Source organism: Diadema antillarum, unplaced genomic scaffold (genome assembly GCF_040938485.1).
Source record: "Diadema antillarum isolate AM-2024a unplaced genomic scaffold, OU_Dant_1.0 seq00001302_RagTag, whole genome shotgun sequence".
Lineage (NCBI taxonomy): Eukaryota > Metazoa > Echinodermata > Echinoidea > Diadematoida > Diadematidae > Diadema > Diadema antillarum.
Genome location: NW_027272080.1, coordinates 79,330 through 94,653, shown reverse-complemented (window position 1 = coordinate 94,653; position 15,324 = coordinate 79,330). Strand labels below are relative to the sequence as shown.

The window sequence follows — 15,324 nt, the reverse complement described above, 5'->3', positions numbered from 1 at the left end:
CATGCATGGCTATGACTGCCGTCTCCTCCTCCTGTCCTTTTTTTTTTTTCAGTATTGCTCAAATTACTGTGAAATCATTTCGACAGCAATACCATTTTTCAAATTCATGACTTCTTTCATTGAAATGTTTTTATCGCAACTGATTGGCAAATTGCCCTTCGTCGACATAAATAGCACTGAATTGATAATTGCTCGAGTACATTCGCCCATGATTTCATCTATCATGGCTTCTACTAAACACGTTGATCAAGTCGGTGCTACCTGTATTTACGTCAATGTAGTGCAATTTGTCAGTCAGTTGCAGTTGTCATTTTTTCTACAGAATTGTCATTACAATTCCATACATCAACAGGAGATAGTGAGATGCTGTGTCATAAGATTTGTGTGTTGATATTTAGTTTTCATGAGTAGGCCTAAAGCTAATTTACAAATTTGTAAAGTGATATTAGTACAGGTAAGTTATTAAAAAAAATAATTTAAAAGTACTTAAAGGTTAGTATATATTTCTGACAGTCTCATATGAAATGCATTCTACAGGGTATTCTCTCTATAGACATTCTTATTTGTTCGATTCTTTTGATAGTATTTTAAGCACACCATTGTTGCAACCCTTCTGATTCAGGCTTCACCATTAGATGATGTCCTTACAAGATCCATCACCCTTGATGGGTTGGACAGCCAGACTCGATACCTGGTCTCTGTCTTCAGCAGCAGTGGGCCAGTTCTCAGTGCTGGTGTGCCCATGACTGAAGAAACATGTAAGTTGCTCACCCTTTTTATTTCCCATTCTTGTTAACAATACCTCAAGTTTTAAATTGCAGTTCGAGACATTATGAGGAGCCTGTACCACAGCTGTCATGAATCAAAGGACAAGTTCCCCTTAACCTGTTGAGGATGAGTCCCGAGTATACTCGGGCAAGTGTCTATGGGAAATGCATGTTGTTACAAAATTAAACCGTCCTCAGTGGGTTAATATACATGTGGATTGAGAGATTGCAGCAAAACTAGCAAGACTGCATCAGTGAAAGTTTGAGGAAATTCGGACAATCCTTAAAAGTTATGAACTCTTTTCTTACATCGCTCTTCACATGTGGCACCATAAACTGCAGTAGTCTAGTCATCCAGCAGTGACTGCACAGAACCTTTATAAATTCCTAACTTTTTAATGGACTGTCCGATTTTCCTCAAACTTTTCCTGATGTGTTCTGCATTCACTCAATTCACATTAAGGTAAACTTGCTCTTTCAGTTTCTCTAATTCTGAAGGAGCTATGCTCCCTAAGACAGAACTTTCTCATCATATCCAGACAATAGAATGTACAAGTTTCCTGATTTTGGTATCATTTTGGTATATTTAGATGCATGTTCTTAATCTTAGTAATCTTGATTATTTCATATGAATGTAACATACTCTAGTCTGATTTCAGTTTGTTCTGTATCATGAAATATTGTTTCTAAAGTCTGTATACACTGAATTTCCAAATGTTTGTTACTATTCGTTAATATCTCCTGATGTATGTAACAAATGTAATTTGTGTGGAAACTTATGAATGAATGAATGAAATGAAATGGTAGACACACAAGTATCTCATGGATTGCACATTAGAATCTTCCTAACTTTGATGTGTGGATGTCGGCAACACTGTGGGCCATTTGATACTTGGCATACATGTACAAGGGAGTTTAGATATAAACTGAAAGGTTAAGATGTATCCATCTCTTTATGTGCTTCTGTTCGTAATTCTTGATTGTAAGGTATTCTCTTGCTTCAGCTTTCCTGTCATTTTATTCAAAAGGATAAAATGCTCTGGTAAAGAGATATACCTTGTATGTTTCTGCAATGGCGTTCGTTGGTATTCATGGAAAGTTTGTAGATTACAGTTTGTAGTATTGCTAGCTACAGGATCTTTTTCATGATTACACATCAAATACTTTTGTACTGAACTTATGTCAAGTGGTTATTGGCCTCAATTGACTTTTGTTTGACTGCAGGTGTTTATGAATGTTGCCTACCTCTGTTAAATGCTAAGTATAATTCACTCAAAACTTGTCTGCATATGTTAATTGATTAAAATTGTGCCAAATATATATATATATTTTTTTTTTTGGAGATATCCCTGAACATATTGCACAGACCTTACCTGATTCCTTGATCTGTAGTAGGCAATGCGTTTATTGTAGGAATCATGCTCTCTCAAAATACAGTGATTGGTGATCCAGGAGATATTAGGGTAGCGCCCTCGGATGTTGAAACCAACTCTATTCACATCACATGGATAGTCATCCCTGAAATCACAAGGTAAGTCCGTCAATCATATCCCAGTACTGTAAAACGAGGAATGTTCACATGCATTTTAATTTCGCAAATTGCGCAAGAGCCAAGATTCTCAGAATTAAAATGCATGTGAAAGTTCTTGTTTACACTATACGCATTGAATGTTAGAGGCAACTTGCGAAAATTTCATGCCGCGAAAAAGGCCGTCTGCTCCAATTCGCGAAAATTTCATGCCACGAAAATATTGTGTTTTACAGTATACAAATGTATGTGTATATCACTGCGAAGTGCTAAACTGAACTAAAAGTCATCAGACAGGTGCATACATGGATCAAATACTGAGCAAAGAGATTCTCATGTGTAAAATGATGTATGAGAGATAAAAATTGGCTCTTCCTATTACCCAAATGAAGTAAGACACAGCAATTCCACCAACTGCCAAAATAACAGGTAAGAAAATCTATGATGGAACAAAAGGGACTGAGTGAAATTATGTGTACTTGTAGTTCTTGTTGTCAAGTTAAAAGAATCATTATGGAATTAGTCCTTATCTATATTCTAATTACTGTAAAGCAAGAAATTTGTTTGAATTGGACCTCGCAACCTTTTTTGCGGCATGAAATTTCTGTGAATTGCCACTGACATTCAATGCATGTAGTGTAAACGAGAACGTCCGCATGCATTTTACTTTTGCCAATCTTGACTCTGACAAAATTTGTGAAATTAGAATGCCTTTATCGATGACAAATAAAGACACATCCTACCTCAAAGTGAGTGACTGCATGTTTACAGAATAATAATACTGCTGATTCCTACAGTTACACTGTTGGCTACACCAACGCGGATGGAACTGGGGGTGAAGAGGTGCCATCACAGAACAGTGCAGAGTACACTTTTAGTGGATTGGACCCTGGTACAGAATACATCTTCTATGTTGTACCAGAAGGGAGAAATCGACAGCAGAGGTCTCAGTTTACACGTGAGTCCTTTAAGTGTACCGATACTTGAGTATTATGTTAAGTTTGCTTTATTTGTAGAATATTCTTCAAACATGCCCTCTGCAAAATATTTCTATTTTTTGTCAATCTGGCTTTTATTTATTGGGGTTTAAATGTAAATTTCAAAGAGTATGAAAAAACGACTTGAAATAGACTAGTCAATCACCTGAATTTTTTTTTCATTCAAGCATTTGCACTGTTGATATATATTTTTGAAGTATTTAGCAAATACATCTTGAACAATAGTGATATGCAATGTGTGCACACAATCAACTAACTGATCAAAATGGAATCTTGATGTTATTTGTAAAATTGTATGCATATATGGCTAGAACATATACACATTAGTACCATCGCTTACGGAGCAGAACTTGAGCACACAGAGCACAAATGCCAAATTGTTATAGAGGTACAATTGTATGATCTGATTTATCAAAATATGTAAACTTTCAGGGTTTAGTACACTTTAATTCTTCTTAGGTCTAGTCTGTGTCTTGAATTGAAGGTTTCATAAAGTAAATTACTCTGTGTGTAGTACATTAAGAAGATGTTATCATATGTAAAATGTATATGTTCTATGAAAATTTGAATATAAGTAGTTAGCTGTCAATAGAATGACAAATGTTGGCCTTGAACCACATTTGTGGCAAAATAGTTTTGAATATCTCAATTAGAATTGCTGACTCAATTATTTACACTTTATGATGTCAAACCTTCTATAACAAATGGTGTGCTGCTGCCTCAAGTTAATGAATGATCATGCTGCAGTAAATCAGTTGATCAGTCTTGCCTTGCTCAGATTTATCTGATAGTAGTTTGCTATCTTGCCTAGAAAGCACTATGGTGCTATAGTGCTATGGTAGACAACAAAGAGAGTCACATGTACAAATTTTAGGATATGCCATGATGTGTAGTGTACACCCATTTGTCTGACACACTCAATACTTCTTTCCGTATTGCACATTTTATATGTAAAGCGTTCAACAATTTTTCACTCTTGTGCCCCAGGACCAGAGCCTCCTGTTGAGCTCACCTTTGACACGATCACTACCGATGAAATCAGCATATCGTGGCTTAGACCTGCCAATGGTGGGGTGGATCGCTACAGGATTGATTATACCCCTGGTGGTGGGGTACCACCGTCTGGGCATATCGTAGATCACCAGGATGGACTGACAGCACAAACCCTGACAGTCGCTGGGTTGACTGCCATGACAGAGTACACTTTCAGTATTTACTCGCTTATCGGTGATGAAAACCTGGCAAGCACAACAGCGTTGTCCCAAGATACTGGTGGGTATCAGTTTTCCATTATCCTATAATGAAGTGGTCAATGTATTTCAGTGGTGTTCATGAATGATTAGAATGAAGGAGCTTTCATATTCTTTCATATATAACCAGAGTCTTTGACGTATGCCCCTAGTCATTGATATAACTGCAGATTTATAAATCATATCCCACAGTGTCTGTCAATTAACATTGCAGCTTCAGAAAGGAAGGATATGCGTGCACTGTGTATCATGGCAGCAGGCACACAAGCTATCCTATTAATTGCTCAGTTGACTTTGTCTGATAGAGTACTTGCAATGCTGGCCATGGTTTACTACAGGCAACTACTGTTACAGTGAAGTCCTTGGGTCCGGCAATTTTTCTTTCATCATATTGAAATTCAGTCATCGTCAAACAGTAAAGTGTGTAAAGATATGCATGGAGATGATTGCATTTATTTCATGCCATAACATGTCTTTTTTGGATCACCAAAATTTCAGATCTAAAGATTTCAGTGGCGCAAAGTGGCTGCCAGACATAAAAAAATAAGTGTCGACGACAAGCCTTGTCACATCATCCACGTGATAGCACACTGTGTGGTCTGTCCTAAGACTATTTTGATGTACTCTATCTGAATGATGATAATGCAGTTTCCTGTCTTGTCAATCAAAATCTATATCATACTTGCCAACTAGTAAGATTTTATCAGATTCAGTAAGATTTTTTACGTTCAAAATAGCAAAATCAGATTTTCTGTCAGAGAAATCAGATTTTAAAAAAATATTTAGATATACCTTTCATGTGTATTTTCTGAAGATTTGACTGAAAGTAAGATTTTTAACTTCAATTTGCATATAAAATAAGATTTTTGCAATCCACGAGTAAGATATCTCATCTTGAAATGTTGGCAGGTATGCTATATACAATGTACATTCTTCTTGTCACCATTCCTCTCCCTTTAATACTCCAATCCAGGTACAACGATCAACCTTATGATTTCAGCAGTGACCACCAGCACCTCCTTCACCGTGTTATGGGACGTCTTGCCCCCAGGAGATTTCAACCAGTACCTTATAAGCTTCAGCCCTGACCACAATGACAGGCCCGGCTCGCAGCGATCACCACAAGTCATATCTGTCAGCTCCCTCGGTGACGATGCGCAGGGTTCGCTTCTCATTTACGGCCTCAGTCCTGGAGAGTTGTACACAGTTAACTTGAAAACACGCCTGAATGGAGTGGATACGGATGATGGTATCGGACGCATCTCGTACAGAACAGGTACTTTTGTATAAACAACAACAACAACAACAAAAATAGAATGTGATTGTTAAAGGAGATCTCTGGATGATTTTCAGACTACAACATTTGAACAACAGTTTAGACTTTTAATGATTTGGATGAGGAATATAAGAATGTTTCCAACATTTATAACAAATTGCAATGAACAAAGATGATGACATAGCAGCTTCACCATTAATCGTGCGTTCAGACAATCCCCCACTTTGCGGGGAATGTCCCATTTGCCAGGACTTTCCCTGGCAAGCCCATCATCTGAACGCTTGGCTGGGACATCATCCCCCGCTCCCCCGGCAAGCTTGTCAAGTCCGGCAACAAATTCTGGTGGGGGACTGACCTTGATCCTCTGGCGCAGCTGTTTTCCTCATAAGTGCGCATGCTTGGAATGTGGTGGTGAAGAACTACTACACACGTTTGTATTTGCAATTGCGCACCCTACAGCACCACGTACGGTGACCTAACACTCAGCTGAAACCACCAGCCGTGATTTTGTCTCTCTTTCAGTTGGGGGAATTCAGTGCATGTGTGGATAGTTGACCGAAAAAAAGTTACATTTCTCCTAACTTCCCCCGCATATAGCAGGGGATCGTCTGAACGCAGGAACAGAATGCATGAGTTTGGGCTCAAGGAAGCAGAACAAAAGAAAAAGGCATGCATAGATCCTCCAAAAGTGAACTTGTTATGCGAGTAATTTGTAATGGGACTGAACGGTTGTTGTTATTTTTTTTTTAATGCATGTATGTGACCCTCCTACGTCATCAACATTGTTTATTCGTAATTTATTTAAGATTTTTCAGACTATTGGTTCTTCTGCTCAAGGACCACAATGTATTCCACAAATCTATACATGGAGCTGTCAATTTATGAAGTCCATGATGTGAAATTATGAAAATCGTCTGGAGTGCCCCTTTAACAAAGACAGCAGTGATTACAATGGGTCATGTAATGGTGGTGATGATCATGATGGCTATGTTGACTGATGCCTTGAATGATTATGAAATTTATGTTGAATGGCAGCAGTGGATCATGACAGTATCCACATGAAACATTTCCCTAGATTTCTCCAGTTCGGTCTATATTGGCTTTCGGCAGTAGCTGCTCCTTAGTAGGGGGAGGTAGCTTGTCATGATGATGGTTGCTGCTGTGTCTCTCCTCCCATAGTCGACATCTGCCCACCTGTGGGGATTCAGTCAAGGGTTGGACCAAGTGAAGGAAGCTTGTCCTTGATTTGAGCTGTTTCTAGGCTAGTTGGGAGCCGTAGCATGAGTGGCGGCAGTCCCGACTTAATTTGTCTTCATGTCTTTTTGTACACTCCTGCATTGTCTGTCACTTTACTCTCCCGATAGTTACATCATGTCATCTGTTAGTAGGAGATCTATTCCTGTAACTTTGATTGAATTTGATATTGTCACCAACTCTTTTGTGTCGGTGGGGGGGAGGAGGGGAAGTGATTTTGACGCTACTTTGGTTTGCATAGTTGTTTCAGTGACTTGTATTTTCCTGCACATGCTTGTCATCCACAAGATCATCAACAAAATCATGGTCTTGCAGTGACTGTAAGAAGGTCCGTCATAAACCTCTCCTTCAATCTTCTGTTATCCACTATATTTTACTTAGCCCATCACAATGTTGAACAGTAGAATGTGAATAGATATATGGACTGAAATCTTATTGTGATAGATTTCTTTTTTTCGAGATTATCATAACATGAATACTAAGGTTCTGTTCTGCTTGAAATAGAATTAGACTGCAAAAATTCTGTTTAAGACTAATTTTGGTTATACCAAATTTAAAAAGTGCAAATGTCCTTGACTTTTGTTTGATGTACTAATTTTGATAATGACAGGTTGTGTTTAATGTAATATATAAGTCTTCATGCTTGTGTACAAGGTTGATATCATATGCCAAATGTGTTATCAAACTGTTATCAAACATGTATTGCGTATAATTATCAAGAAAAGAAAAAAAGCTGGCATGTGGTGTTGTTATTGTAGGTCATGTTATAAAAACAGAATCAGAAGCGCGATTGTAATCTTTCCAGTTTCCTTGTTCTTCCAGCACCTCTACCCGTCGGCGATGTGTCGGTCACAACCACTGAGACTACAGTCGCCCTCGACTGGGCTGATGTGGACCCTGTGCTGTATGGCTACGTAATTGAGCAGACTCCTATGGAAGGTAGCACACCTTCACCAGTGACCGCCTCACAGGTCACCGCCAGCAGCCTAGCACCGGGCAAGGAGTATGTCTTTAACATCTACACAGTGAGCGGCTACCCAGACAACTACGAAACGCGCAGTGATCCACAGACTGTTGTAGCATACACAAGTACGTATTCAACTTTCTGGTATTGTTCCACTTGCGCAGGGACATTTGACAATTTGAATTGCAACCAGAAATGTTCAGCAAAGTTAACTAGTAATACCATCACTACATGACTGTGTAGCTCTTTGTATCAATAGTATGTGTAAAGGTAGTGACCTGATGTAAAAAATCCTTTTCATCTCAAGCTGTACGTGAAGAAATTATACATCTTTAGGAAACAGATATGGAGTTACTATAGTGAAACCTTTTCATGTTCTTTAATATGCCTGCATTGATACAAGAAAGATGTGTACCATAAACGTTGAAAGCATGATTTCATTTTTTCTACCGAAAAATGACGGCAAGCTCCTCACACAACTTAGAACAAGAATTGTAACTGGATGGTTATTATACGTCATAGGAGTTTTGCTGTTTGTACATTGCGTGCCCAGCAAATCAACAAAATTGTTGCGCTAGCTGCATGTATGTAATATATCTGTGTGAAATGCTGTATCTATGTACTGCGATATCACTATCGCTACTATGAAACTTTATCATTATAGCTTAACACACTTGAGGACAGGTTGGTTTTGCTATAACATGCGTTTACCATAGACACCTGCTTGAGTATTCTCGGGGCTCGTTTTCAATGTGTTAAAGACTTGTTGTTAGGAGCAGAGTCTGTGGCTTCAGAATTTATGTGTTGTCATATCAATTAGAAGAAAAGCCTCAAAAGATATTATTCTATTTATGAAATCGTTTGCTTTGTAATTTAGTCAGAATGAAGTTAAATATTTGAAAACAAATAATATGTATACGGAAAACCAAGAAAACAAATGATTACTTCATAGATTTTTATTGGACTGTTTGTACACATAATTCTAAGAACTATACCCTTGGATATTTGACTACCCACTGCCGTTGTTTGCTTTTTCTAGATCCTCGGAGTCCACAGAATCTTGTTGTCTCGGATGTCAGGGATGATGAGTTCACACTGACATGGTCGCCCCCTGTCGAGGTCAATTATCCAATCGCATACTTCCTTCTTGATCTCATTCCTGATGAACCGTTCTTCCCTCTCAGTAAGTTTCACGCTCTATCGATGATGGACAAGAAATGTCTATCAATATAAAAACAATTTTTGATTTAATTTGTTAATGGGATCAGCCTCGAAAGGCCAATGGCCTATACTGCTGATTTCCACCACCATTTACTCAAATTGTTATGTCAATCTTCAACACGCACTTTTTAATTTTGACTATGTACTTACCTGAAGTAATTTTTGGTTTGTATATGTATATTTTGATTTTATTGATTGTCTATATGTTTGGTTTTTTATCTGAATTTGTGGAAATAAACTTGAATGGAATTGAATGTCAGTGTGAACATCTCAGAATTAAGATGCCTGTAATTTGACTTTGCTGGTTATACAACAAAGAATTTGTAAATCATTACTGGTAAATAGTTGCATCACAGGACAGAATATGACACTCTGCTGCATACACTTTATATGAATTCTTCCCTCTTAGTAAGACTTTTGCACACAAAACATTGAAATAAACTTAGAATTTACTCACAAATTTAGTAGGGAACACCGCTTGGTAGTCTATCACCTCATAAAATGCAAGCTACATGTGACAGGAATGGAATCACAAGAAACGCTTTCAATGTTCTCTGGCATTTGGCAATTTATCGATCGGTTTGGGCGGATGTGTGTGTTTGAGCCGAATGTGCGAACTTGGCATGCCATCAGTCGAATGATTCGGACGTGTGATGTGGCACATAAAGAGTTAATTTGCATCATGGCTATGATTATTTGAGATGTTGGTTTGTGTCACGTAACCAGGAATCAACAGCACCAGACAGGAATGGGAGATTCATGATGGGCTGACCTCAGGGAGAGAGTACAGAGTGGAATTGAGGTCTGTTCTTGAAGCTACAACTGGAAGCCTGATAGAGAGCACGCCTGCTGAATCGGACATATTCCTTCTAGGTAACATTCAAAGATCATCATGCTGAGTAAAATAGTGGGTCCTAGAAAATGGCTGCCTAGTCATGCACCTTTCAGCTTTTGTGTCTAGTTTTGTCTGCTAATTCTATCCATTTATTTGTTTTTCATTCATCAACTTTGCACCACTCTGCACTGAATTGCTTGGTTTAGGCCTGTGCATTGTGAAAGATTTACTGTAAAAATTGAAATTTTGCACAACATTTTTAAAGGCATTTATTCTCCTTATGTAGTGATGATGTTACATGGTTTTATGACAGTTTGCTATAAATCAAAGTTAATCAACTGCAAATAAGGAATCTCTGACTTTGAAAAACATATCCGTGTCATTCATTTTATTCTAAGTTCATTCATATTTTGTTAGGGTAAAACGTAGTGAAAGCAAACTGCTGTTACAGATTTCCTGTCCAGTAAATTTGGGCTTCACCATTAATCTGCCATAAAAACAATGTGAGTGTCAATATTGTCGCATCTAAGTAATGAACACTTAGTCTGTGCAAACATGATCCTTCAGTAAGGATTCCTAAGTTAAAGGGGTCATATAGTTTTGGTTGAGACCTATAATGTCAAGTTTATAAGATTTGTTTTTGTGAGATAATGAGAAATCTCTTATGAAATATGAAAGAGCATGTTGTTCCAAGGAGGATTCAACATTTATTTGATCAAAATTGGTCTTGAAATGGCTGAGATATAATCCAAAAAAGCGATCCTAATAAGATTGACTGGCCAAAAACCAGTACTGTACGGTTCTTTAAATTGTTAATTTTAAAGGCGTATGTAAAGATCTTGGTTTTTGTTTGTCTGTTCAGCTCCCAGACCACCTTCAGGTCTCAGCACACCATATGTAACCACCAATGAGACCAGAGTGGAATGGACTCTCTCCAACACTGACTATACTGGATTCCGAGTGAGACTTTTGAAGCACTTTTAATTCCGAATATATCGCACATAAGGATTTTTTTCTTTTTATTCACAAGTAATTTGAGACCACACTTAGTGTCAGAAAAAGAAAAAAAAAATTACTTAATGTGGGAAGTTCTTACAATCATTGGGCATGGAGATACACATATTTTGAATATGCACCGTCTCTCCGCTGACTGGATCTTTAATTTGCAACATTCTGCACAAACAAAGAAATCATGGCTTCTTTCGTGATGCTTTATTCTTCTGTTTAAAAGCAGTTGTAAAAATCCGTTGCTGAACAGTTCTAAAAGTTTGGCTGAAAATTTTCTTGTCTAAATTTCTCTGTTGTAAGTATGCATAAGCCTCTTCTGTATCATATGATATCAAGTATGAATAAAGCCTTGTCAAATGTATACCACATTCTTGTTCCAAAAACTGAACTGGTTCCAAAAACTGAACTGGATCTTAAAGAGAACTTATATTGGAACTGCTGCAAATTGAGTTTTCATGCTGTTTAGTGAATTTTATTATTTCCTCAATATCATGCCACAGGCGTGTCTGCATGAAAAAAATATTTGTTAATGTGCTATTCAAATGTTTATTCATTGTATGTATATTTCATGCACACTTTACAAGAAGTAGAATGAGATATTTGTTATTTGCATGTACATACTTGTTTCATTTTAACAAAATTGGTAATAAGCATATCTTTTTGTCAAACGTATATCACATCATGATTTTAACTAAGCACCTCATTGTACATCTTATTTTCTATCAAATTAAATGCATATCCTTGGAGCACACAGTTGGAGCACACATCTATTCTTGTAGCATACACATTTTCAGTAATAACAATTAATCAACAGTAACCAATGCCATATTTCCCCATCCATTTGCTAAAGGTTTCATATGGAGAGGATGTTTCCCAGAACGTCATTAGTGCCACGCCTGTGGAGCCGTTCATCTTGCTGACCAATCTATCACCAGCCACTGTGTACTCCTTTTCGGTCACTACTGTGTCCCGAGGCACTGAAAATCCATCACTGGTCAAAACCAGTGCCACTTCCTTGACCACTACAGTCAGTACAAGTGAGTTTGTTTGTTTGTTTGTTTGTTTGTTTGTTTGTTTGTTTGTTTGTTTGTTTGTTTGTTTGTTTGTTTGTTTGTTTTTCACAGTCATCTGTGAAAAATGAACAGCATTTCTCTACAAGAAGTGTACAATGTATGAAGTTTTTGTGTGCTACCCTAAAGCTCACTCTCATAATGCTTGCTTTATTCTCTGTTTTCATGCTTCTCCTCTTCAATTTATTACAGCACACAGGATTGTCTAAATAATTCTTGCAAGGCTATACATTGTCCATTCTATTGATTTGCTTTTGCATTTGATTTCAGATTGAAATGAAGAAGGAACCATTAGTTATTTCTTCTTTTCAGGTGTATACATTAGGGAAAATTCCATGCATGGAGATACATGTACAGCATAATGTCAGAATCTCATATACGGTATGTCCCCCAAAAAATTACAACAGGGCCCTCCGCAATGATATCTTTAAAAATAGTGAATCAATCTAAATACAAATTCAGGGTATGAAACTATAACTCATTGCCCACATCTTACAGACAACCCCATTCGATTTGCTTCAGTGGTCAAAGAGAAATGAGGAATTTTGTAGAGGATGTCGGGAATCTCTTCTGTCCAAATTCTGTCTATTATTCACACACAAGAGCATTGAATTGCTAAAACTGGAAGAATCAGACTCATGACATGCTTTACAACAATCAACATTTCTCTGTGACCGCTTAACCAAATTGAATGGAGTTTTCTGCAAAATAGAGCTAAGATGTTATATTTGAAGACCCTGAAGTAGCCCTTAGACAGGTTGATCATATGAGGTGTTATCAATTCGAAAATCTGATTGTAATTTTTGGGGCGACTTACTGCAGAAGGTCCCCAAAAAATTACAATCAGATATTCGCATTGATAATGCCCAATATGATTAATTTTTTTAATGCTACTTCAGGGTCCTAAAACATAACATTTTAGCTCTATTATGCAGAAATCCCCATTCGATTTGGTTAAGCGGTCACAGAGAAATGTGGATTGTTGTAAAGCATGTCATGAATCAGATTCTTCCAACTTTAGCATTTTGATGATCTTGTGTGTGAATAATAGACAGAACTTGGACAGAAGAGATTCCCGACATCCTCCACAAAATTCCATATTTCTCTTTGACCAATGAAGCAAATTGAGTGGGGTTTTCTGTCAGATGTGGGCAATGAGTTATAGTTTCATACCCTGAATTTGTATTTAGATTGATTCACTATTTTTTAAGATATCATTGCGGAGGGCCCTGTTGTAATTTTTTTTTGGGACATACTGTATACACTCCTTCCAGTGTAAATTCTTCATGCTTAACTCATTGTTCACAGCATTCCGTATTTCCAGTCATGTATGAGAAGTGGTAAAATGTGGTTGTAAAGGTCAGAGGTTTTGGAGAAGCTGCGTCACTGTTGCCCTTTTGTATGTTTTACTGCAAAACAGAGTCGGCCGTGCCACAGGACCTGGAGCCGTCCGCAGTGACCAGCACAACCATCACTGTGGTCTGGGTTGCCCCCGACAACGACGTGTCCCAATACCACATCGTTGCCAAGGATGAAGCTGGAAATGATGTCTCTGATACACTGGTGAGTGCAAGTAAAATATTAAAATGATAGTAAAAGGATTAATCGATTGAAAATTGATACAATACAGTACAATACAATACAATACAATTGGATCATTTATATACACACAAACCTGTCTATAGCGGCCACCCAAGGGAGACGGAAAAGGTGGCCGTTATAGACAGGTGGCCGCTATAGACAGGTAATCCAAATTTGTGTGCATTGCTTACATGTACATGTATCACCGTTGTATCCTTACATGTACATAGGTGTTACAGTGTATGTGTGTACGTATGCATACACCGTGTGTTTCATGCATTAAACCATGCCGGTGTATGTGAAATTGTTGCACAGTAGCATGTTTATTGTCGTGAAGAATCGTGCATTATTATGGCTGAATAAGGGATGAATGCAGCAGTGGCGATCACTGAACGTTGCTCGCACGGCTACCAAACAGAAAAATACGCTGAATTATCGGCTTGGCTACGGCTCCATTGGGTCTTTGGCCGCTATAGACAGGTTAATATCTCCCGCGGGAAACAAAATTTGTGGCCGCTGGCCGCGTTAGAGAGGTGGCCGCTATACACAGGGTCTTTAACAGGGCTTTTCTCTCGGGGGGATTTTGCAGTGGCCGCTATAGACAGGTGGCCGCTATAGACAGGTGGCCGCTAAGGCAGGTTTGACTGTATATCGCTCTTACACAGTCAATGACTGGTTTCACTGCATTTCACAACAAAATTCAGTCACAGACTAGCATTAAAAAGAAAAGTCTTAAGATTCTTCTTGAAGACATCAAGGGATGAGGAAATGCGGACTAACCGTGATAGATTGTTCCACAATCGCGGTGCAGCCGTCCCAAAAGCATTGTCTCCCGCTCTGCTGTTGATGAATATCTATCTCTTTATATCAAATATAATTGTATAGAAAGCACCAACTGACATACATTTCATCACCATCATTTTGTCATTTATTGGCAATCAGGCAAATCAAGGGGCCACAAGTGAGTTGCAAGCAAGCAGGAATTGTCATATAGCAGAAATACCTCAGTGTGAATTCATATGGGAGGAGACAGCTTTATTCGATGAATGCAATGAAATTGAGTAGAACAGATTAATCTACCTTAACCCATTGAGGATGGGTTGATTTTCTGTAAGATATGCATTTAGCTTAATAGACACCTGCCCATGTATAGTCGGGAATGGTCTTTATTGCGTTAAGCAAAATTGACAAACTACAAAGTAGTTATGACCATTTGATTGTCATTTAAGGAGCTAATTTCCCATTCGTCTTTGTCATGGCATGTGGATTTCTTTCATATTTGTTATTTACAAAATATGTTTACATGTCAAAAAACATTGACTTCACACTGTGGCTTTAAAATAGGTGTGTAAAGCTGTACAATCTTGTTTTAGTTTTTTTTTTTCTATGTATTTCAGGGACCTTTTAACTTCTAACACACAGGAAGATACCTATATGGAAACTGAGTAAAGTGTAAGCAATGTTGTAAGCATGAGACCAAGAATGGTATTTTCTAAGCTGATCAAAGGATACAATACCAATTTGTAAAATTGAAATCATCAAATGACTTCATGATGTGTAAAAACTTTATAT

The 15,324-nt window shown here is 37.8% G+C and overlaps 1 protein-coding gene across 1 annotated transcript in view; it reads left to right on the top strand.

The window, feature by feature from the left end:
- The window catches only part of LOC139708111 (uncharacterized), a 162,910-nt gene that overhangs the window by 129,626 nt on the left and 17,960 nt on the right, over positions 1-15,324 (top strand). The window contains exons 84-94 of the mRNA XM_071620089.1: positions 623-758; positions 2,205-2,298; positions 3,093-3,253; positions 4,281-4,565; positions 5,517-5,819; positions 7,896-8,162; positions 9,077-9,220; positions 9,985-10,131; positions 10,956-11,053; positions 11,952-12,138; positions 13,592-13,744. Of these exons, the coding sequence (XP_071476190.1) occupies positions 623-758; positions 2,205-2,298; positions 3,093-3,253; positions 4,281-4,565; positions 5,517-5,819; positions 7,896-8,162; positions 9,077-9,220; positions 9,985-10,131; positions 10,956-11,053; positions 11,952-12,138; positions 13,592-13,744 (1,975 nt within the window). The remainder of the gene's footprint in view (positions 1-622; positions 759-2,204; positions 2,299-3,092; positions 3,254-4,280; positions 4,566-5,516; positions 5,820-7,895; positions 8,163-9,076; positions 9,221-9,984; positions 10,132-10,955; positions 11,054-11,951; positions 12,139-13,591; positions 13,745-15,324) is intronic.